General features: G+C 58.6%; 1 protein-coding gene across 8 annotated transcripts in view; it reads left to right on the top strand.

Moving 5' to 3' along the window:
* The window catches only part of MROH1 (maestro heat like repeat family member 1), a 59,274-nt gene that overhangs the window by 4,802 nt on the left and 32,279 nt on the right, over positions 1 to 22,193 (top strand). For all 8 annotated transcript variants that reach the window (XR_006820992.1, XM_046024243.1, XM_046024279.1 and 5 more), the window contains exons 2-11: positions 9,084 to 9,151; positions 9,600 to 9,745; positions 11,576 to 11,707; positions 12,028 to 12,190; positions 12,359 to 12,457; positions 16,448 to 16,599; positions 17,051 to 17,191; positions 17,530 to 17,622; positions 20,992 to 21,070; positions 21,432 to 21,545. Coding sequence is in view for 7 of the 8 variants with exons in the window: in XM_046024243.1 (XP_045880199.1) it covers positions 9,130 to 9,151; positions 9,600 to 9,745; positions 11,576 to 11,707; positions 12,028 to 12,190; positions 12,359 to 12,457; positions 16,448 to 16,599; positions 17,051 to 17,191; positions 17,530 to 17,622; positions 20,992 to 21,070; positions 21,432 to 21,545 (1,141 nt within the window). In the remaining variant the exon portion in view is untranslated. The remainder of the gene's footprint in view (positions 1 to 9,083; positions 9,152 to 9,599; positions 9,746 to 11,575; positions 11,708 to 12,027; positions 12,191 to 12,358; positions 12,458 to 16,447; positions 16,600 to 17,050; positions 17,192 to 17,529; positions 17,623 to 20,991; positions 21,071 to 21,431; positions 21,546 to 22,193) is intronic.

Below are 22,193 nucleotides of genomic sequence, written 5' to 3'. Positions count from 1 at the left end.
CACAGCGAATATCATTCTCAAAGGGGAAAAGGTGAGAGCCTTCCCACTGAGATCAGGAACGGGACAAGGACGCCCACTCTCGCCACTGTTGTTGCACATAGCACTAGAAGTCCTGGCAACAGCAATCAGACAACAAAGAGAAATAAAAGGTATCAAATTGGCAAAGAAGAACTCAAACGCTCTCTCTTTGCAGATGACATGATACTCTATGTGGAAAACCCGTAAGACTCCACCCCGAAACTACTAGAACTCATACAGCCATTCAGTAATGAATGTAGTAATGTGGCAGGATACAAAATCAGTGCACAGAAATCAGTTACTTTCTTATACACTAACAATGAAACTGTAGAAAGTGAAATTAGAGAATTGATTCCCTTTACAGTAGCACCAAAAATGACAAAATGCCTTAGAATAAACCTAACAAAAGAGGTGAAGAATCTGTACTCAAGGAACTACAGAACACTCATGAAAGAAATCGAAGAAGACACAAAAAGATGGAAGACCGTTCCATGCTCATGGATTGGAAGAACAGACATTGTTAAGATGTCTGTGCTGCCCAGAGCGATCTATACTTTCAGTGCCCTCCCCATCAAAATACCAACAGCATTTTTCAAAATGCTGGAACAAACAATCCTAAAATTTGTATGGAACTGGCAAAGACCCTGAATCACCAAGGAAATGTTAAAAAAGAAAAACAAAATTGGTGGCATCACGTTGCCTGATTTCAAGCTCTATTACAAAGCTGTGATCACCAAGACAGCGTGGTACTGGCACAAAAACAGACACATTGACCAGTGGAACAGAGTAGAGAGCCCAGATGTGAACCCTCAACTCTATGGTCAAATAATCTTCGACAAAGCAGGAAAAAATATCCAATGGAAGAAAGGCAGTCTCTTCAATAAACGGTTCTGGGAAAATTGGACAGCGATATACAGAAGAATAAAACTTGACCATTCTCTTACACCAGACACAAAGATAAACTCTAAATGGATGGGAGACCTCAACGTGAGGCAGAAATCCACCAAAATCCTAGAGGAGAACACAGGCAGTAACCTCCTCAACATTGGCCATGGCCACTTCTTTCAAGACATATCTCCAAAGGCAAAGGAAACAAAAGCAAAAAAGGAGTTTTGGGACTTCATTAAGATAAGAACCTTCTGCACAGCAAAGGAAACAGTCAACAAAACAAAGAGGCAACCCACAGAATGGGAGAAGATACTTGCAAATGACATTACAGACAAAGGGCTGATATCCAAGATCTATAAAGAGCTCCTCAAACTCAACACACACGAAACAGATAATCACGTCAGAAAATGGGCAGAAGACATGAACAGACACCTCTCCAAAGAAGACATACAGATGGCTAACAGACACATGAAAAAGTGTTTATCATCATTAACCATCAGGAAAATTCAAATCAAAACCACAGTGAGGTACCACCTGACACCAGTTAGAATAGGGTGGGGAATGGGCATGGACTGCAGGGAACACTGGGTGTTATATGCAATGAATCACCACCAAAAACTCTTGAAGGTACTGCATGGTGATTAACATAACACAATAATAAAAAAATAAAAAATTTAAAATAAGATTTATTTTAAAGTGAGCGAGCAAGTGAGTGGGGGGAGGGGCAGAGGGTGAGTCTTTGAACAGCGTCTCCCTACTCAGCTTGGAGCTTGATTGCAGGACCAATGAGATTATGACCTAACCGGAAACCAAAGTCGGACCCTCCACTGACCGAGCTACCCAGGTGCCCCTGAACAGGTTTTTTAAAAATGCTATGCACACTAAGGATGAAAATCAAAACGTTTTCCCTTGCTCTTGGTGCACTGGAAATGGCAGGGAGACTGGAGCCTACAACTGGTAATATTTTGCACTGACCCCATATACGTCACGTGAACAAAGGGTTGTGGGAATATTGGCTCACTTGCTGGAAGGTTGGCGTGTCCTGGGTGAGGTGCGGGAGCAGGAATGGGCTGTTGAGTGAGTGGGAGTCCCCAGTCAGCCTGGACACGGCAGGCTTGCAGAGGACAGGCAGAAGCGAGGTGCTGAGAGTCCAACCCCGGGGCCTGGGGTGTCCAGGCGGCCAGGACACCTAGAATGTAAAGGGCTGAGAGAGCAGCGGCGAGGGCTTCAGGTCTAGGCTGACACAGCCCGCGTGGGAGGTGTTGGGTGCTGTGGGCAGCAGGAGGACGGCTAAGCAGTGGTGTGGCATCGTGCTGGGATCAGTGTTGGCAAAAATCCCGACGCTGAGCCTGGAGGAGGCCGGGAAGGGGGAATGGCTGAGGTGGGAGGGCCACGTGAGCCGGTCCTCGGGAATAGGACCCCCGCAGGGGAGGGGGGCGTCTACTGGCTTGTGTGAGGGCAGAAGTAGGGAAAGGAGGGCAATGGGGAGGGGTACTGACGTATTTTACGGTGTGTCTGTTACTGAGTGGTGTGCCTTGGTGCCATTAATTTCATTCCCTTAGCAGTATATCCAAGGAGAGGAAGTTTTTTAGGGGGGCCTGGGTGGCTCAGTGGGTTAAGCCTCCCTCTGACTCTTGGTTTTGGCTCAGGGTCTTGGGATTGAGCTGAAAATCTGCTTCTCTTCTCACTCCTCCTCTGTCCCTCACCTGGCATGTGCGCGTGCTCTCTCTCTCTAAAATAAAAGAATAAGCATATTTTTTTTTAAGATTTTATTTATTTATTTGACAGACAGAGATCACAAGTAGGCAGAGAGGCAGGCAGAGAGAGTGAGAGGGAAGCAGGCTCCCTGCCGAGCAGAGAGCCCGACGCGGGACTCGATCCCAGGACCCCGAGATCATGACCCGAGCCGAAGGCAGCGGCCCAAACCACTGAGCCACCCAGGCGCCCCAAAGAATAAGCAATATTTTAAAAAATAATTTTTTTTATTTGACAGAGAGACAGTAAGAGAGGGAACACAAGCAGGGGAAGTGGGAAAGGGAGAAACAGGCTTCCCTCCGAGCAGGGAGCCTAATGTGGGGCTCTATCCCAGGACCCCGGGATCATGACCTGAGCCAAAGGCAGATGCTTAACAGCTGAGCCCCAAGGTGCGCCACTGCCCCCTCCCCCCCCGCGCTTTTTTTTCTTTTAAGAGAGACAGAGATAGAGGGAGCACATGCAGGTAGGAGAGGGAGAAGCAGGCTCCTGGCTGAGCTGGGAGCCTGATGCAGGGCTCGATCCCAGGACCCTGGTATCATGACCTGAGCCTAAAGCAGACACTTACTGATTAAGCCACCCAGGCGCCCAATAAATACAAGATTTATTTAAAAAAAAAATAGCGGAAGTTTTATGATGAATTTCAGTTTATCAAGTCTTTTCTTTTTCCCCAGAGCGCTTTTGCTTTTGGTATCGGTCATAGAGAATTTCTTCTGCTTTTTACCCCCCCCCCCCCGAAATTTTCTGGTTTGAACTTTTACATGTAGGTCTGTAAGTCATTTTGAGTTTTGTGCGTGGTGGGAAGGACGGGCTGCGGTTTGTCCCGCTGCATGTCGGTGTTCAGTACTGTTCATTGGAAAGACGGTCTCTTCTCCACTACAGAGACTCCGTACCTCCGTGGGAAATCGGTTGACCGCATGAGTCTAGAAGTCAGGTAGTAGAAATCCTACAGTTCGGTCTGGTTTGGTTTCAGAGTTGTTTCGGCTGTTCTAAGGCCTTACACTTCCATACGGGTTGTAGAGTTAGTCCCCCAGTTTCTATGAGAAGCCTGCGGGGATTTTGAGTGGGGTGCATTTAATCTGTAGGTCCATTCGGGAAGAATCGGTCCCTTTGCACACTGTCTCTCCACTTATTTATGTTTTCCTTAACGTCTCTCAGCGGCGTGGGGCGCCGGGGTGGCCCAGTTGGTTAAGCCTCTGACTCTTGGTTTCCTCTCGGGTTGGGATCTCAGGGGCCCGAGGTGCGGCCCCGCGCTGGGCTCTGTGCTCAGCTCAGAGTTTACTTGTCCCTCGCCCACTGCCCTCACCCTGGTCCTGTGTGTGTGCCCTCCCACACTTTCTCTCAAGCAAACATATAAACCTTAAGTGTGTGTGTGTCTGTCTCAGCAGTGTTTGACAGTGTTACTGTCTAATACATCTCTTGTCAAATTTATTTTTCAATGTTTCATATTTTGGCAGGGCAGGGGGAAATTTTTCATATTACTTTACTCAGCAAATGGCACGAGTTCCCATTTTTGATTGTTTATTGTTAGCAAATAGAAAAACAGTTGCTTTTTAAAAACTTTTTACAATTTTATTTATTTATTTATTTATTTGACAGACAGAGATCCCAAGCAGGCAGAGAGGCAGGCAGAGAGAGAGGAGGAAGCAGGCTCCCCGCGGAACAGAGAGCCTGATGCGGGGCTGGATCCCAGGACGCTGGGATCATGACCTGAGCCGAAGGCAGCAGCTTAACCCACTGAGCCACCCAGGCGTCCTTCCACTACAATTTGTATTTGTCTGTTTTTTCTTACATGTTCATTAGTTTAGGCTTTGTGTATTTTGAAGTTTTCCTATTAGGCACATAAATGTTTAGGATCGTTATGTCTCTGATCTATTTTGTCTAATATTGACATAGTCACTCCAGCTTTCTTATAACTTGCGTCAGCCTTGTCTTTTACCATCCTTTTTCTTTAACCTTTTTATATTAACAAATGCAGTCTTTCTTGTGGATTTTTTGAGTATATGAGACAGACACAGTTATAATAACTGTCTAAATGTTGTTTACTAATTTTTCTGCCTCATTTCTGGATCAGTTTGTATTTATTGATTCATTCTCATTGTGGGTTGTATTTTTTTGCTTCTTTGCATTCCTGGTAATTTTCGATTGGATGCCAGACATTGTTATTTGACCTTGTTGGTGCTGGATTTTTTTTTTTTAAGGTTTATATATTTTTTTGATAGACGGATCGCAAGTAGGCAGAGAGGCAGGCAGAGAGAGAGGAGGAAGCAGGTTCCCCGCTGAGCAGAGAGCCCGATGCGGGGCTCGATCCCAGGACCCTGAGACTGTGACCTGAGCTGAAGGCAGAGGCTTTAACCCCCTGAGCCACCCAGGTGCCCCTGTGCTGGATATTTTTGTGTTCCTATTCTTCTTCTTTTTTTAGATTTTATTTATTTATTTGAGCGAGAAAAAGAGATCGGGATAGGCAGCACCAGCGAGAGGGAAAAGCAGACTCTCCGCTCAGCAGGGAGCCAGATGTGGGGCTCAGTTTCAGAGCCCTGACATTCGGACCTGAGCTGAGGGCAGGCGCCCAACCACCTGAGCCCCGCACAGCACCCCTGTTTATTATTCGTGAACTCTGTGCTGGGATGTAGCTGAGTGACTTAGGAAGAATTTGATCGTTTCTTGTTTTTGGCTTTGTTAGTGGCACGTAGTTTGCAGCTCGTTTTACTTTGCACTGAGGCAAGATTGTTCTGAGCGTTCCTCTCAACAGTCTGTGACTGGTGTTTTCCCGTCCGGCCGCTGAGAGCAGCCCCGTGCTTGGCCTGTTGGGAGTTCTGGGGATTGTTTCTCCTAATCCTTTCGGGTAGGTTTTCCCTGGCTTTTGGTAATTTCTTCTTAAACATGGTGCTTGTATTCGTTTTCCTCTGCTGCTGTAACAAATTACCATAAACTTCATAGCTTAAACAACATATATTTAGTACGCGAAGGTTCTTGAGGTCAGAAGGCTGATGTGGCTCTCACCAGGCTAAAATCCAGGGGTCAGTCGGGCTGTGCTCTTTTCTGGGTTCTCTGGGGAGAATCTGCTTCCTGCTCTCAGCTTCTTGGCAGAATTCGGTTCATTGTGGTTGTAGGAACAGAGTCCCTATTTGATCACTGCCTGTGGACTCAGGGACACATCTGACTTTCAGTGGCCGCCCACGTTATACGGTCCAGATCCGCCTTTCTGTCTTTAAAGCCAGCCATGGTGGGTTGGGTCCTTCCCACACTTAGAATTTCTCCTCCTCTTTCCGTGTCATCCCCTTGACCCTGCTGGGAAGGGTTCTCCACATTTGAGGACTTACACAGCGAGGCTGGTCTCACCCACATAATCCCTCCAGCACAGGCTTTGTACCCTTAACCCTATCTGCTGAGTCCCTTTTGGCCCAGGAGGTCCCATAGCCACAGGTTCTAGGGGTGAGGACATGGTCATCTTTGGGGACATTATTCTGCCACCCAGCCTTGACCAGTAAGTCAGCTGAGTGACCAAGGACCCTCTGCAGGTCCCTGGAGTTCTCACTGGTACCAGAGTCTGCAAACTGGCAGGACCTGGTCTCCCAAGATACTCCCAGTCTGTCTCAACTCAGGTGTATTGCTGAGTCCTCCTGGTTCCCGGATGCACCCCCCAGGCAGTGAGCTGGAGTGACCGAGGGCTCCTGGCCTTCATGTCCTGATGTCTGTCACCCAGGTGACTGAGAACTGCTGTTCCTCTTGAGTTGTTTGGGTTAGGAGAGCAAATCGGTGCGTTCCTCCCGGCTGGGCTAGGAGCTCATGTCTCATGCTCGTTTCCTCATTTTTTCTCCTGTTGGAGTTGGGTACACATGGCTTTTGCACTTCTCTGAAGAGCGCCCCAAACCTGCTGGTCCCGAGTTGGTTTACCCTGGTTCCTTCCCGGGTGGTGGAGGTAGGCGGCCGTGGCCTGCACAGGGCGAAGCCTCTGCTCCAGAGACCGCAGCTTGCCCTGTGGCTTCAGACCGTGGGCCTAGGAGTCGGGGTCTAGGTTCCGCCCGGCGGTGCGCTGCCGTCTCTGGCAAGTGTCTTCGGGCTCCTGTGGCACTTGCTGCCGGCGAACCTCACACCCCGCCCGACAGCCGTGACGTTTCCCGCCCTTGATGCTTGGGCTTTGCGGTTTTTGCTTTCTTGCTCTGCCACAAATGAAATGTGTGTTTCTGTGTCTTGTTTCCCTTGTTACTTTTAGATGCTTTCCAGGCAGAAAGGGGAAACACCTTGCTGATGCCAGTGTCGTTAAGCCAGTCTTCTCCATCTGCGTTCTAGCTGCTTGTGATTCCTGGAGATGCTGGTTTGCTAATTTTATCCTGTTTTCTAGTGCTCTTGTGGGTTTACTCTTTGAAAACTTGCGTCCTTGGGACACCTGCTGGCTCAGTTAGTAGAGCTTGTGACTTTTTTTAAGATTTTTTTATTTTATTTATTTGACAGAGAGAGAGAGAAAGCACATACAAGTAGGGGGAATGGCAAAGGGAGAGGGAAAAGCAGTCTCCCTGCTGAGCAGGGAGCCTGATGCCGGACTTGATTCGAGGACCCTAGGACCATGACCTGAGCCGAAAGCAGATGCTTAACCCACTGAGCCACCCGGACCTCCAGCATGCAGCTCTTGATCTTGGGTTGTGAGCTTGAGCCCCAGGCTGGGCGTGCAGAGATTAGTTAAAAAGAAAATGTTAAAAATATATAATAAAATAAAAACTTGCATCTTTTCTGTCATTTCTTTGAGGTTTTGTTGGGATGGACGTACGCTTGAGGCCATCTCCCTTCCTGAGCTGGAGTCTTTGCGCACGTCTCATTCCACCGCCACGATCCCTGTGATTTCTCACTTTGCTTCTTCCCTTTTGTGTCCGTAGCCAGACGAGCGTTGTTCGTTAGGGGCAGGTCACAGCAACCCGCCTCTATCATTTCTGTCCTTTTATGTCTGAGAGGTAATCTGGGGGGCCCAGCGTGGAAGAGATGCGCAAAGGGCCGGCGGCGTTGCCGGCAAACAGCAGACGTCGTGTTAGAAAGCCGTCAGCGAGCGTGCTGAGGGCCGATGGCCCCTCTGACCTTAAGGGCCTTGGAGAGTGCAACGTAGGTCTCACCTTGTGACCCTGTGGGGAGGGGCAGAGGCACTTGCATGCTGATGGACTTGGTCCCTCGAAGCCTGCAGTGCTTGAAAACTGCGCCTCTTTTTTTAAAAAGGTTTATTTTATTATTCTTTTAAAAAATAATAATAATAAAATAAATTTAAAATTAATAAATATTAATAAATATTAATAAATATAAATAAAGTAATAATATAAATAAAATATAAAAATAATAAAATAAGTCATATATATTTATTTGACAGAGAGACACAACGAGAAAGGGAGCACAAGCAGGGAGAGTGGGAGAAGGAGAAGCAGGCTCCCCCCCTGAGCAGAGAGCCTGATGTGGGGCTCAATCCCAGGACCCTGGGACCATGACCTGAGCCAAAGGCAAACGCTTAAGGACTGAGCCACTCAGGCTCCTCAAGATTTATTTCATTTAGAGAGAAAGTGGGCGAGGGAGAGGGAGGGAGAGTCTCGGGAAGACCTCCACTGAGCGCGGAGCCTGACACAGGGCTCGATATCTCAACCCTGAGACCGTGACCTGCACCGAAACCAAGAGTCGGTCACTCAACCGACTGCCCCCCAGGCGCTCCGAAGGCTGCACCTCTTCAATGCCATGGGCCGTTTGGATGGTCGGTCTCTGGTGGCAGGGAACCCGCTAGATCCCCGAGCTGCCACCCAGCCTGTCCGAGCCACGACAAGGCTCATTCTGCGCCGTGCTGGGACTCTCGGGCTCTGTGGGTCCTGAGCCTGCGGTCATCAAGGCTGTTGGTCTTGGCCCTCGGGGCAGGTTTCTCTGCCGACACAGACTGCTGGTGACGTCCGCCTTAGGTGTGCTCCCCTCCTCGACACAGCCCAGGGAGAGGCCGTAGGGGGAGGCAGTGCCCCAGCTTGCCCAGGTCACCGCGTGGGGCTGGCGTCACCCTGCTGGGGCTGCTGGGGGGGTCAGAGGACAGCGGGCAGCTGTCGAGGGAAGTCACCTCCCGTCCTGCATGAGTGGTTCTGCCCCAGTGTGGCAGCTGGCTCCCGCGGGAAAAGGCACTAGATTCGTGGGTTGTTGTTGTTAATGTTTTAGAGAGAGTGCGTGTGAGTGCGGGAGGAAGGGGGGACGGGGCTGAGGGAGAGTCTCAAGCAGGCTCCCTGCTGAGAGGGGAGCCCGACCTAGGGCTCGACCCCGAGTTCATGACCTGAGAGGAAATCAAGAGTTGGAGGCTTAAGAGGCTGAGCCCCACCCCCCCCCCGGCGCCCTGAAGTCATGTTTTACACAGACGCGATGCCCGCCTATAGAGCAGGTGGCGTCTAACCTAACTGCTGTGTTTTTGCTTCCTCGAGGTTTGGGAAGAAGCTGTCCCGCCTGCTGGGGTGACGCGGAGGCAAGATGACCGAGTCCTATGTGAGGAGTGAGTGCGGTGGCCCGCGGGCAGGACGCAGGGGCACTTGGCATCGGGCGGCGTCTCCGGGAGCCACTAGGGGCCTGGGCTGCTCCCGGGCGGGGCAGCTTCGCACCTGGCCCCGCGCCTGTAGCGCTGGCGTTTCTGGCAGCTGCAGTCCAGCGGGGGCAGGAGGCGTGAAGCAGCCAGGGCCTGGGGAGTCAGGTCAGGGTGCGGCTGGCCAGAGCGCCCTCGGAGCGGGCGGCCCGTGGGTGCCAAGCGGACCCCGGCGGGCAAGGGGGTGGGAGGCGGCGCCCCCCGGGGTGGATGGTGGAGGTAGGCAGGGTGGCCGGGGCGGTTGCTGAGGCGGCGGGAACGCGGGGCAGCGAGGGGGCAGGCGCCCTGCGGTGGGAGGCCAAGGCGGTGGCTGGCAGGGCGGGCTGGGCCTGAGCGCACGTGCGGGGCTTTGTTGTCGCAGAGCTGGCTGCCATCCTGCTGGACGCCGTCACCGACAAGGACCCTCTGGTGCAGGAGCAGGTGTGCAGCGCCCTTTGTGCCCTGGGAGAGGCTGCGCCGGAGGAGGTGCTTGGCGCCTGCGAGGAGTGCCTGCGGCAGCGCGAGAAGGTAGTCCCTGCCCAGCGGGGGCGGGCGCAGGGGGGCGTGTCTGTAGGTGGCCGTGGTCCCCCGCCGGCCGTGCAGTCGGTTGCTGTGGGCAAAAGCCGCATCCCCTTGAGACGGGGCATTTCCAGGACAGATGAGCCCCCTTGTCTTGTGGCCAGCGCCTCGGCCGCGTGTGGGGACACCGGCTGGGGGCCGTGCCGCATCCAGTGGTCACACACACTGGGTGTGTTGCTGTCCCCGGTCGCTGGCCAGAGACTGAACCGCTCTCCCTGCCGGGGTCTGTGCTGTCCCCCAGGGAGAGAAGTCCCCTTGCCATCAGCTGCAGCGGGACGAGTACTCCACGGTGGGGGTGGAAGTGGGGGCTGCCCCAGGAGACTGGGCCTTTCCCTCACCCTCCTGCTGCCTGCTGGCGGGGCAGGGGCCGGGCAGGGGGACCTGTGTGCTGCCTATGCCCGGGGGGACCCTGTCGGTGCTGCCGGAGTGCCTCCGAGCCAGCGCTCCTCCTGGCCTCACTGCTGTCTGCTGGGTCTCGGCTCCGTGGCACTGGGACGCTGCTGGGTCCCTGTGTACTGTCTCTTGTCTGTCTCAGCGTGTGGTCTGGGCCCTTCCCGGTAGGGAAGGCACTTCTGCAGCCTCCAAAGACTGTTTCTCCCTTTGTGTGATGTGACCCCCAGATGTGGAAAAAGGGATCTATCTGCAATGGGAGGTCATTCTCTCTCGTGTGTCGGGGGCCATCTCCTGGGGGAGCAGCTCCGTCCCCCGAGCGGCCACTGAGCCGATTATTCCTGAGCGTCTGTGTTGGTGTAGGACACTAGGACTGCCCGCGGGCGCCGGGGTTAGAGACGCACCGTTCTTGGTGCGAGAGCGCGCCCCCACGCTTGGGCACCGCGCGCGCACCGTGGCTCTTCCGTGGCCCGTGGAGCTTCGCGCTGCTTCTGTGCTGGGCGCCAGTCCCTTCTCAGTGGCGCAGAAGGGGCGGCCGCGATGTGCCGAATCAGTGTCTTGCCCGCTCCTCCAGACTCAGCGCCTGGGGGCTCCTGGCTGGCTAGAGTCTCCCACGGGGCCGGGTCATCTCCGCAGCTCTGTCATCACAGGAGGGTGCCTGGGCTTCCTTGCCCGCCCCCCCGGCCCCCACCTGCAGCTTCGCCGTCAGCACACGTCCTCAGTCTGGGCGAGGATGAGCGCCCGGTGGCGTCGCAGCTGCGAGGTGCAGACGTGGACTGTGTCTGGGCCGGTGGCAGGGCTTGTGCAGGGCCCACCCAGAGCAGAGGAGAAGCCCCAGTGGTGGCTGGGGGTGGCCCAGGGGCGCGAGGGCCGGGCGGCGCCATCATCTCCCACGTTAGTCTCAGGACCCTTGGGTGTATTTGCCGGTGTGGGGAGGGCTGTGACAGACAAGGCTCCCTGGGGTGGGAAGGGCCCCAGAGTGAGGAGAGGGTCCCCAGGTGGGAGGGCTGGCCAAGGGCCAAGCCCGGAGGACACCTGGTGACAGAGACCTCTGCCGTGATGGGGCGTCAACGGGGCAGTGCAGCCTCTGGCCGGGAGATCCTGGCCACAGCGGGGAGGGCTGTGGTCACCCCTCGGGAGTCTCGCAGGGAACCCTCCTGGCGCTGCTGACCGTCAGGTGCCCGGAGTCCCTCTCGCGGTCCTTGCTGGGCGAGGCGCTAAGGTGCTGGGCACAGGAGGCCTGGCCGGGCGTGCTCCTCTCCGCCCTGCTGGGGTGGCCGTGGCTGCTTCTGTCCTGAGGAGCCCTCCAAAGCAAGCAGGAGGCGTCAGCAGGGTGCCTGGGTGCTGGGCTCGCCTTCCAGGACCTTCCTCCCTGGTCTCTCTGCTCAGTTGGCACACCCTTACCGGACGATGATCCTGAGGGCCGTGGAGGTGGTTGTGAGCAGTCACATCGGTGAGCTGGACAAGGCCCAGGCCAGGGCCGTCACCCTCCTGGCTTCCAGTGAGATGACCAGGGCGAAGGTACGGCTGCACCTGTGTGGCTTGGGGCGGGATGCGGCTTCCCTAGAACTCTGCCGGGCGCGTCAGGAAAGCCGTCACCCCTGACTGAGGTGGCGATGGAAGCAGAGAGCAGAATTCCTAAACTCTCAGGGCAGCTGTGGGGGCAGGGGGCCTGCATCCCAGTTTTTGGGGGTGCTGCTGGGCTCCGCCGGGGCCTGGCTCCCAGTGCCGGCTCCTTGCGGTGGGAGTGGCAAATGCTTGGTGGCCTCTCCTGGGCGGGGGAGGGAGGTCCTGTGTCCTTCGTGAGCTCAGGGCATCAGTGCACATTTTGGGGGGGGCAGGAGTTGGTCTGTGACTGGCAGCGGGCCGCCAGCGACGTCCTGGTGGCCGTCGGAAAGCGGTTCGTGGGCACGGTGATGGAGGAGCTGCTGAGCAAGTTCCAGCCCGGGGCCCTGCCCCACTGCTTCGTGGTGCGGACCCTCGCCAACCTCGCGGCCTCCAACGGTAGGTGCCGCTGGGCCCGCCTCCGCCTGCGTCCCGGAGCCTGTCGGAAGGGCCTCTGCACCGCCTGGCCCAGGCCCCCTCTGCCTCTCCGGGGGGGGGGGGCGCGGGGAGGCCAGGCCAGGTGAGGCGGGGGTGGCGGGTACCCCCTCACGCGTCCCCCTCTTACAGTGTTCGGCATGGTGCCCTTCCTCATGTCCATCCTGAGCACCATGCTGCCCATGCTGGGCATGGCCAAGCACGACGCGGCGAGGGTGGCGTTCTGCGGCGGTAAGCTGGGGTCTCTGAAGGCGGGCGAGGCCTCTGGGGCGGGGCTGGGAGCAGCCTGCCCCCCACCCCCAGCTTTTGCGGAGGGTCACGAGTGGTCCGGGCTCCAGGAGGAGGGCAGGGCCGGGTCCGGTGCCTGCAGGCGTGTGGATGGAGATTTGGCCTGCGGCCTGCGGCTGCCCTAGCTGCTGGTGGGGGCCGCTCTACCTCACTGGCAGGTCCCTGAGGCCCGGACCCTTGTGGGGGCGCGGGAAGAGCCCTCTCCAGAGCTGCAGGGGCTTCCCGCTATTCTCCCTGCTCAGTGCTGGGCGCCTCGGAGAGCGTTCTGCGCTCCGCGTGGCTGGGCAGGGGCAGGGGCCGGGCCTCCCTCCACAGCCGCAGCACCACCGGACCCGGCGGCTTCCTTAGGAGCCCCGCCGGCTCTGGCACCCGGGGGAGGCCGAGAGCGCCGGGTGGCCCAGACCCTCGGAACAGGACTCTGGTCAGGAAGGTCCTGGACATGGCAGGGGCTGGTGACGGGGTAGGGTCAGGGGCCGCCCGGAGCTCAGCTGAGGGGCTGCTGGCTCTTTGCCAGCTGACCTTGTCCTGCTGTTGCCACTTGGTGCCCCGCAGGTGGGTGGAGCCTGGGAAAGCGGCCGGCCCGTGCGCACCTGGGGGCCTTCGAAGCAAGGGACTAGAGCTTTGGGCCCGAGCCCAGCCTGCTCATGGTGACTTTGGGTCCCGGGTCCCGGGATGGGGTGCCGGCTTCTGCCACCCTCCTTACGGCCCCTCGGTCGCATCTCACTTGCCCCTGCCGTGACCTCCTTCCTGCCTTCTCCTCGGTTCCTCCTGCTGCGCACGCTGCCAGACTCCCTGGGTTGTATGCGGAAACTCTTCCTCGAGGCAGTTGTGACTGAAAAGACAGCTTGTGACAGGATCCCGGGGCAGCTGAGCCGGGATGTCCCACTGAGCGGGGACGCAGAGCAGGACACAGAAGGGACAGGCCATGCGGGGTGTGGGAGCATGAGCTCCTGGTATATACTTAGAGGTGCGGAAGACGAGGCAGGGGGTTGGGAGGCCTTCTGGGACTGGTGCATCCAGGCTGGAAGGGAGGTGAGAAGAGCCCCAGGGCACAGTCGCCGTCCGCCTGGCGCAGCTCCTCCGAAGGGCACGGTGGTCTGCAGCAGCCGCGACTGGAACAGGAGGCTGACCTGCGGTGACAAAGCCCTGATCCCTTCCCCGCGGCAGTTTTTACTTGTCTGTGTCTTCTCTCGCGTGTGAAGCGGGCCGGTTTCACCAGCAGACGCTCAGCAGCAGGACGTCCCGGTAGTGGGCTGCGGGCCTCCCCACAACGAGCGTTCCCACCCGCGAGCAGAGGGGAGAGCAGCCCTTCCCGCCGGCCTGGTGCGTCCCGAGCGGGCTGAGGCCTCGTCCTGGCGGGCAGGCCTATGTCCCCTGGGGACAGTAGTCCTGGGCCAAGCACAGGACCCGTACACGCTCGAAGGCCCTCACTGGTTGAGTTCCTAGGACCCTTGGGCCGGGGGCGGGAAGAGCTGGGATGCCCAGAGGTGGAGCTGGTTCTCCACAAGCCACATGTGCGAGGGGCCCGGCTGTCCCCACAGCCCTGATGGCAGCCAGATTGGAGCCTGCGGGGAACTGAGAGGAGCAGAAGCCGGAGACTTGGCGGAAGCAGACCCTCGGGGGAGGGGAAGCAGACGGGAGGGGAGCGGAGCATGTTCCCGTGAGGCAGCTGCTGCCCGAGAGCACAGCTGCGTCTTCCGGGGTGACAGACACAGTGACGGGGCGACCAGAGATGGAAGAGGTGGCCGAGGAAATCCCCAGAAAACAGCAAAAATACAAACATACAGAAAGTAGAGAAGGGAGGCCTGGCACGACGTCGCGTCCAAGCAGACCCCGTTGGAAGAGCACAGGGGGCAAGTGGGGGCAGGGCCTGCGCAGGCCCAGCACAGCCCCGGGGGGGGGGGGGGCGGTGCCAGGCAGCAGGGCCCTCGGGGCACCTGCACCAAGACGCTTTGTGGGGCGGCCCCTCCCCCACACAGAGGAGGGTGCTGTGCACGATGGACTTGCACCCTGCGCAGAGGCCGTGCCGGGGCCCCGTCCATGGACGCAGGCAGGAGGGGCAGGGGGTGTGAGCTGGCATGGCGCGGGCTGCCTGCCCTGCCCTGGCGGGGAGCGGTGTGGAAAGCTGCAGACCCGTCGTGAGTAGGAGAAAGGTCCGCCCCAGTGCTTGCTTCTGGAGGAAAGGAAATCGAGGTTGGGGAGGGCATAGGAGAATGGCTCTTCGACCCTCGTGTGTGTGTGTGTGTGTGTGTGTGTGTGTGTGTGTGTGTGTGTGTGTGTGTCGCAGGTAAAACCTAGTAACAAAGTGGGAGGTTGATTTCTGCTTCCGGCGACAGTGGTCTGTGACCCTGAAAAACCCTGATATGAAATGCTAAGAAATGCCGGTCAGCCTGACGGCCGTCCTGACAGTGGAGCTCAGAGAGGCGCGAGCGTTGGGTGGACAGGATGAGAGCGGGCTCGGGCCCCACTCCACGGGGCAGCGGCCGGGCGGCAGGTGGGGGCACGTCGGCCTGGGCCAGACCCTCCAGAAACCCATGATGACACAGAAGGGCTCCAGGACATGGTTTTCTCCTGAAGTTTTTTTATTTTTTAAAATGTTTTATTTACGTGAGAGAGATAGAGGGCTGACAAGCAGGGGGAATGGGAGAGGGAGAAGCAGACTCCCGCTGAGCACAGAGCCTGGACTTGGGGCTCGGTCCCAGGACCCAAGATCGTGACCTGAACCGAAGGCAGATGCTTAACGACTGTGCCAGCCAGGTGCCCCTCTTCTGAAATTTCTTTAAATTCTCTTTCTTGGGAACTCAACCGATGGCCCCCGTGTACACCGAAGGGTCGGGCTCATTCTTTGTTGGAGCGGGGAGCCCACGCTGGGAGGTTAGCCGTGTAAGTCGGCCACGTGAGAGCTGGGCTGGACTGGCTAGCGGGCTTGCTGGGTGAGGCGGCAGATCCCTGGGGGTCGCCTCCGAGGGGGCCTCACAGGCTGGTACGGTGCCCTCCCCACGAGGCCTGGGAGTCATTGGCCCTCCTGGCCACTGCCCGGCTGCTCCACTACCCAGCCCTTAGCAGGGCCGCACGGAGTGGGGCTACACGACGGGGCCCTCGCTCGGCCTTCCCTTGACCCAGCGCCAGCCCTTGCTGACCGCTCCCAGGCAATCGTCTCTGCCTGGACTTGCCCGCCTGGATGTCCACGAGCGCAGTCACCGTGGAAGACGTGGCATGCTGTCCCCGGCCTGCCCCACCCCAGCCTGGGCCCTGCGACCCCGGCCGAGTGAGCGGCACTTGTGGCCATCTGGGCGGGGTGGGGGGCACGGCACCTGCGCCTTTTGCCTTACAGCTGGCCGCCGTGGGCCGGGCGCTGTGAACCGGGGCCACCGGCGCTGGTTGGTACCCGTGTGGGCTTCCCGGAGCCGTCGACACAGGACCCCAAGTTAGGGCACTTCACTGAGAGAAACGGGGGGCGCCCGGTTGGCTGTCGGTGGAGCGTGTGACTCTTGGTCTTGGGGTTATGAGTTCGAGCCCTACATTGGGTGTAGGAATTACTTAAAAATAAAATCTTAAAAAAAAAAAGAAAGATAAAGGTATCCTGTCACGGCTCTGGAGGCCAGAAGTGCGGGATCGCTGTCGCCAGGGTTGGTTTCTCCGGGGCTCAGAGGCTCTGCTCCCTGGCCCCCCGCCGCCCGCCAGCGTCTGGTCTGTGCCTTGCTGCTACCCCCGCTGTCTCCTCTGTGTCTGTGTCTCTCCTAGGGACGCAGTCACGTCCCATGCAGGGCGCACCACACCCCGCCCGCATCGCAGCTTAAGCAGTCGTGTCTGCAGAGCTGCTCGATGCCGGGAAGGACGTGGGTGTGGCCGCTGTGGGGGGGGGGGCTTGCGGGTGGCTGGGGGCGCTGTTGTCAGGGTAACCGGCGCCCTCACCCCTCACCCCTGCGACAGCTCTGCAGCACTTCAGCGAGAGCATTCTGGAGTACCTGGCCGACCTGGACCAAGCCCCGGACCCCACGGTCAGGAAGGACACCTTTGCCACCGACATGCTCAGTGCCTACGACATCCTCTTCAACCACTGGCTGCAGAGCCGCGAAGCCAAGGTGGTACTCGTCAGTGTGTCAGGAGCCTGCGTTCCCCCTGCTGCTTCCCCCGCCAGCGGGGTCCCGGGCTGCTGTCCACACAGGCTTTTAGTCCCTTCTGTGGCCTGCCCTCTGGCTCGGGGCGGGGGTTGCCTTGGGGAGTGGGGGTGCCCCGTGCAGGGTCCCTACAGAATACGGCTTGTTTCCTGCCCTCCTACTCCTCTCTGCCTGGACGCGGCTCATTGCCGGGGTTGGGGGGGGTCTCCTTCACGGCCTCCCTCCCTGGCCGCTGTCCAGACCCTGGCCGTGGTCACGCTGACCTCTCTGCCTCTGGACCCCTTTCGGACCCCCAGCTGTGTGGTAACGTGGCTTTCCTCACTTCCGGCCTGGGTTCTCCGTGGACGGGCCTTTTGCCTCTTCTCCACTTGGGTCCGTGGTTCGGACCTGAGCGGCACGATGCTCTCCCTCTCAGCTCCGGCTCGCTGTGGTGGAGGCCCTGGGCCCCATGAGCCACCTGCTGCCTGGCGAGAAGCTGGAGGAGCAGCTGCCCAAACTCCTGCCCGGGGTCCTGGCCCTCTACAAGAAGCACGCCGAGACCGTCCACGTGTCCAAGGTGCGCACCTGCACGCCGTGGCCCGTGCAGAGCTCTGTCCTGGGGACTGGTTCCCACCTGGCTGGGACGGGAGGGTGTAGGCACCTGGGAAGGGTGGCGCAGAGTGCTGTTAGAGGCGGGGGGAGGGGGGGGCGGTCACACTCGTCGCTGCCCTGCCCTGCCCAGGGGTCCTTCACCTCGACTGTGCCGCCTGTCCCGAGACTTGTCCTCCTCTCTTAATTCTTGACTTGGAAGTAGGTCTCCCTTACCTGAGCCCTGGAGTGGGGTCTTTGTGGCCAGGAGGTGGGGCTGGGGGCTTGAAGTGGGACCGACGGCTCCTGTCCTCTGTGTCTGAGCAGAGCCTGGGCCAGATCCTCGAGGCTGCGGTGAGCGTGGGCAGCCGCACGCTGGAGCCGCAGCTAGACTCGCTCTTGGCCGCCCTGCATGCTCAGGTAGGGTGCACGGGGACGGGAGCGGCGGCGGGGGGGTGCCTGTGGCTGCGCAGGCTGGGGCTCCACAAGGAGGTTGCAGGGGGCATCCTGGGGACAGGGTTCGTAGGACGGGGCAGTTCCTGGTGCTGCCCATGGCCAGGCTTTGGGTGCAGATGCCTGCTGAGGCGTGCGGGAGCAAGAGCAGGGTCCAGCTGGTGGCCTTGAAGTTGGGGTGTCCCTGGGCCACAGGTGTGACGGCTGGGGTGAAGCTCCTCCCCAGCAGGAGTGGGCCGGAAGGCAGGCGAGAGGCCTGAGATGGCCCGCGGGCATCTGCCCTGGCTGTGGGGCACTGTCCATGGAGAGGGGAGGCGTCCTGAAAACCAGCGGGGCTGGGCTCCTGTGGGCCCATGAGCTGTGCAGTCCCCTCTCTAGGTCAGAGGAGAGGTGTGGAGGTCCGGGGAACAGAGGCAGGTGGGTGGAGTGGCAGGTAGTCCTGTCCACCGACTCTGACAAGGAGAGGGGGGCGCAAGACGAGAGAGAGAGGAGGGGGCGGACGTGGGCCTCCTTCCTGCTCTGCGGCCCTGCGGCCCCTCCCACAGCACCTGGAACACACCCTGGCCCCACACGGTCTGCCCAGCCAGGGGCAGGGAGGGCTGCAGTAGAGAAATTGAACAAAGGTAATGAACTTGAAAATTGGTGAAATGGGTAGATTCCTGAAAAAATGAAAACGTCAAACTTGGCAGAAGAAAGAAAACCGAACTAACCCAGCAAGTGGAGATCATCTCCCAAGGCCTCCCATACCCGGCACACACCAGGCCCACAGGCTCTAAGGCTGGGTTCTGCCTGACTCCTAACTGCCGTCCCATAAACGGGGGCTGGAAGACCAGGCAGATTCAGGCTGCCTGAGGGAGTAAAGTCAGTGTTGTGCGGGGGGATCCACGTCTGTAGTTTGAGGTACACGTTCGAGCTAATGGATCCCACGCGCTCCTCCCAAGACAGGAGGGACCAAGAAGCTGTCAGGACACTCCCTCTCAGAGAGCGATTGGGGAAAGGAGCCTAGTACCTTGGCTGACGCAGAAAAAGCTTCTACGGACGCTCAGCATGACCGCTGAAAGTCCGCGATAAAGCCTGGGGAGGAGCTTCTCGGACCCGCAGCTCCTGCGCCCACACCCCAGCGTACCGCCTCGGGAGTGGGACACAGGCACATTCCCTTAGTGTCAGAGCAGGACCCCGCACCTCTGTTGGTGGAGCCTGGAGCCAGTTCTGATGGCGAGAAATAGAAATGCGGGGCGGGAGGCTTCGTGGACCGTCACTCAGCCTCCCCGCCTCGTCCCTGTGGCGCCCACTGCCTTCTAAACCTACTGGATGCCTGACTGCCTGCCGCTCGCCGCGCCGCTGCTGCCGTGGAGGCCATGGCGCGAGGGTGGGGTGTTGTCTGTTTCCACGGCAGCGTCCCTGCCCCTGGCGCCTCACCTGTCACCCGTAAGCTCTCAGTATTTGTCTGGGGATGACCGGTTCCCTCCTCGAGACATCCACTCGTGTCCGAACAGTCAGTACGCGGACATTAGAACCTGGGACCACCTTTGCTCCTCAGCTAGTGACAGTGTGGCCCACTAGACAGCGGCCAAAACGCACTGCAGGCCATAGCAGGAACGTGGTGCACAGTGTCCTAGAGCTGAGGTCACCAAGAGTGTCCATAATCCCCGCGGAGAACAAGTTTACTGCTCCAAAAACCTCACGGTGAGAAGAGGGGCCGCGGCACCACTCGGGATCGCAGGAGGGGCTGCGCGGACCCGCAGAGCAGGGGCGCGTGGAGGGAGGGAGACGGGCACGGAGGCCCAGCAGAGGACACGATGGCATTTCCTCTTGCCTCGCAGCTGCCCGTTCATGTCTGCCGTTCTGTTGGGTTTTCGGTTCCCGTACCGACCAGCCCTCCGTCCTGCGTGTCCTTCCTGCTCCTGCTTTGTCCGTGGTCCTGTGGTTCTGTTCGGGATGGACTCTGCCACCAAAATTATCTCATTTCCGTGTCGTGTATTCGTCTTCTCTGTTGTGCTGTGGGTTTGGTTAGGGTTAGAAAAGCCTTTTGAATTCTGCAAGTCGTTTTCCAGATCTCCCTAGCACCCGGCATGCTTCCATTGTTTAAGCCGCCTGGACCTTATCTTGGGAAACCGTGAGCGAGAGTCCGTCTCCTCTCCAGAGGGCTGCCCGGGCATTAGTTTCCTCTCGCCGTGGAGCTAGTTGTTCCGAAACTTGGCGCCTTCCCACGGCAGCCGGTGATTACGCCACGGCCTCTGTCGGTGCAGGATCTGGGCACGGCTCAGCCAAGAGGTTCTGGTTCAGGGTCTCGTGTGGGGACAGTGAAGGCTCGGCCGGGGCTGGGGCTCTGCGTCCACCAGGCTGGCGGCCTTGCTTCCAGCGCAGCGGCTCTTCCCAGGGCTGCTTGCCCGTCCGCACGACCTGGCCGCTGGCCGCCTCCAGAGGGAGAGCCCGCTGCAGTGCCTTTCGTGACCCGATGCCTTTCTGTACTGTGGGAAAAGCAAGGAACTCCCTGGGAGGCTGGGCCAGTGCCTGCCCCTCGCCCACACCCTGAAGCTGTCTGAACGCCTGAGCAGGGTCCAGCACGGGGCAGAGCCCGCGGTTCCGGGGACTCGGACTCGCTCCCTGCTGTTGCACACCACCCCGCTCCTGCCTCAAGGTTGGGCTGTACTGAAGACTTGCCGCTGGGCCTTTTGCACGGAGGCCCTGCGGGCGTCCTTTGCCAAGAGCCTGACCTGGGGGCGGGAGCCGGGTGCTGCTGCAGAGCTTAGCCCCAGGTGACTGCCGGGGGTGGGGGCAGGCTTCTGCATCACGGGCTGGGGGGGGGCTGGGGGGGGTTGGGGGGGTGGATCCTAGAGACACAGCTACCAGCAGCTTCAGTTCTTAACCAGCGCAGCAATTTTTAAAAAAACTTTTTTACAATTTTGAATGAATCAGCACTAGGTGTTTCCGTTTCCAGTGCTTTCTGTACTCTAGAGGTCAGTGCCCAAAGGAGGTGTGACGCTGGCTCCTGGCTCCTGGCGGGAAGGAGCCAGGTCTCAGCTCCCCTGACGCATGGGGGGCCAGCTGTGTGTCTGCTGTCCCCCCAACCAGCCGCAGGGGCAGAGGCTCAGGTCCCTGAAGCAGCCTTGGATCTTGGGTGTGCGCGTCTGTGTCGCTCCAAGAGGGTGCTGGAGTGACCTACGCCTGCAGACTCTGATGCCCGCTGTGGGGCAGGCAGAAGGCACGAGCCCGGATGGCCTCTTGGGGCCCGGCGAGTGCAGGAGTGCATGCCCTTCCCGCCCTGCCGGCGCGGCCCTGGGAGGCAGCAGCCTTCCTCGGTGACTGGTGTCTGTCTTCTGTCCCTTGGAGCAGATCTGCGTGCCCGTGGAGTCGTCCAGCCCCCTGGTGGTGAGCAACCAAAAGGAGGTGCTGCGCTGCTTCACCGTGCTGGGTGAGCTGGGCCGGGTGAGCCGTGCCGGGTGAGCCGGGCCGGGTGAGCCGGGCGGGTGAGCCGGGCCGGGTGAGCCGCTGCGGCCCCTCCCGCACACCGTCTGCGGCCTCGGGCGTGTGCTCCCCGGGGTGCCAGGCGCCGCCTGTGTGCAAGGAGCAGCTTTGCTCAGGGCTTGGAGCTGAGGAGCTTTCTGTGCCCACCTGTCTCCACCCATGTGTAGCTCCGGAGCCTCACCATGGAGGCCTGGCTGGGCTGCAGCCCCCGCGTCCATCCTCCGCGGCCCTGGGTTTGCACACGCCAATGCCCGGCAGGGAGCGGAGATGATCACAAACCCTTTTTTTGGATGTTGCTTGCCCCTCAGCTCGCTGTGCACCTGACCGCTTACTGGCCTTCCTGCTGCCCAAGCTCGATGCCAGCAACGAGAGGACCCGCGTGGGCACCCTGCAGGTCGTGAGGCACGTCATCAACTCGGCTGGTGCGTGTCCGGGGTGGGGCAGGGCCTGAAAACGGCAGATTCTGTCCATCTTTCAGATGAAAGGAACATCTTGCTCTCTCTTTTTTTTTTAAGATTTTATTTATTTGAGGGAACACGAGCGAGCATGGGTAGCATGAGGGACAGGCAGGTTGCCCACTCAGCATGGAGGCCGAAGCAGGGCTCGATCCCAGGACCCTGAGATCATGACCTGTGCTGAAACCAAGAGTTGGACGCTCGACCGACTGAGCCCCGAGGCACCCCTTCCTCTGATTCTTTTTTTTTTAAGATTTTATTCATTTGTCAGAAAGAGAGAGCACAAGCAGGGGGAGAAGCAGAGGGGGAAGCAGGCTCCCCACTGAGCAGGAAGCCCAATGCAGGGCTCCATCCCAGGACCCTGGGATCATTACTTGAGCCGGAGGCCGACCCTTAACCGACTGAGCCACCCAGGTGTCCCCCTTTCTCTGACTCTTAAAAAAACTTTCCCTATTTCCTGTTTTGCAAAGTTCCAAACTCTTTGAAAAATACCTTTCTGCCCGGCAACAAATGCCCATCGTAGACGTTTGCCTTTGATGGGCAGCTAGAACACTGGGCCCCTGTGCCCCTTCCCCGGGCCAGACGTCCCCTGCCAGCCCCTGACCTGATGGCTCA

The sequence above is a fragment of the Meles meles genome, chromosome 1 (assembly GCF_922984935.1).
Source record: "Meles meles chromosome 1, mMelMel3.1 paternal haplotype, whole genome shotgun sequence".
NCBI lineage: Eukaryota > Metazoa > Chordata > Mammalia > Carnivora > Mustelidae > Meles > Meles meles.
This window is presented reverse-complemented; position numbering and strand designations above follow the sequence as displayed.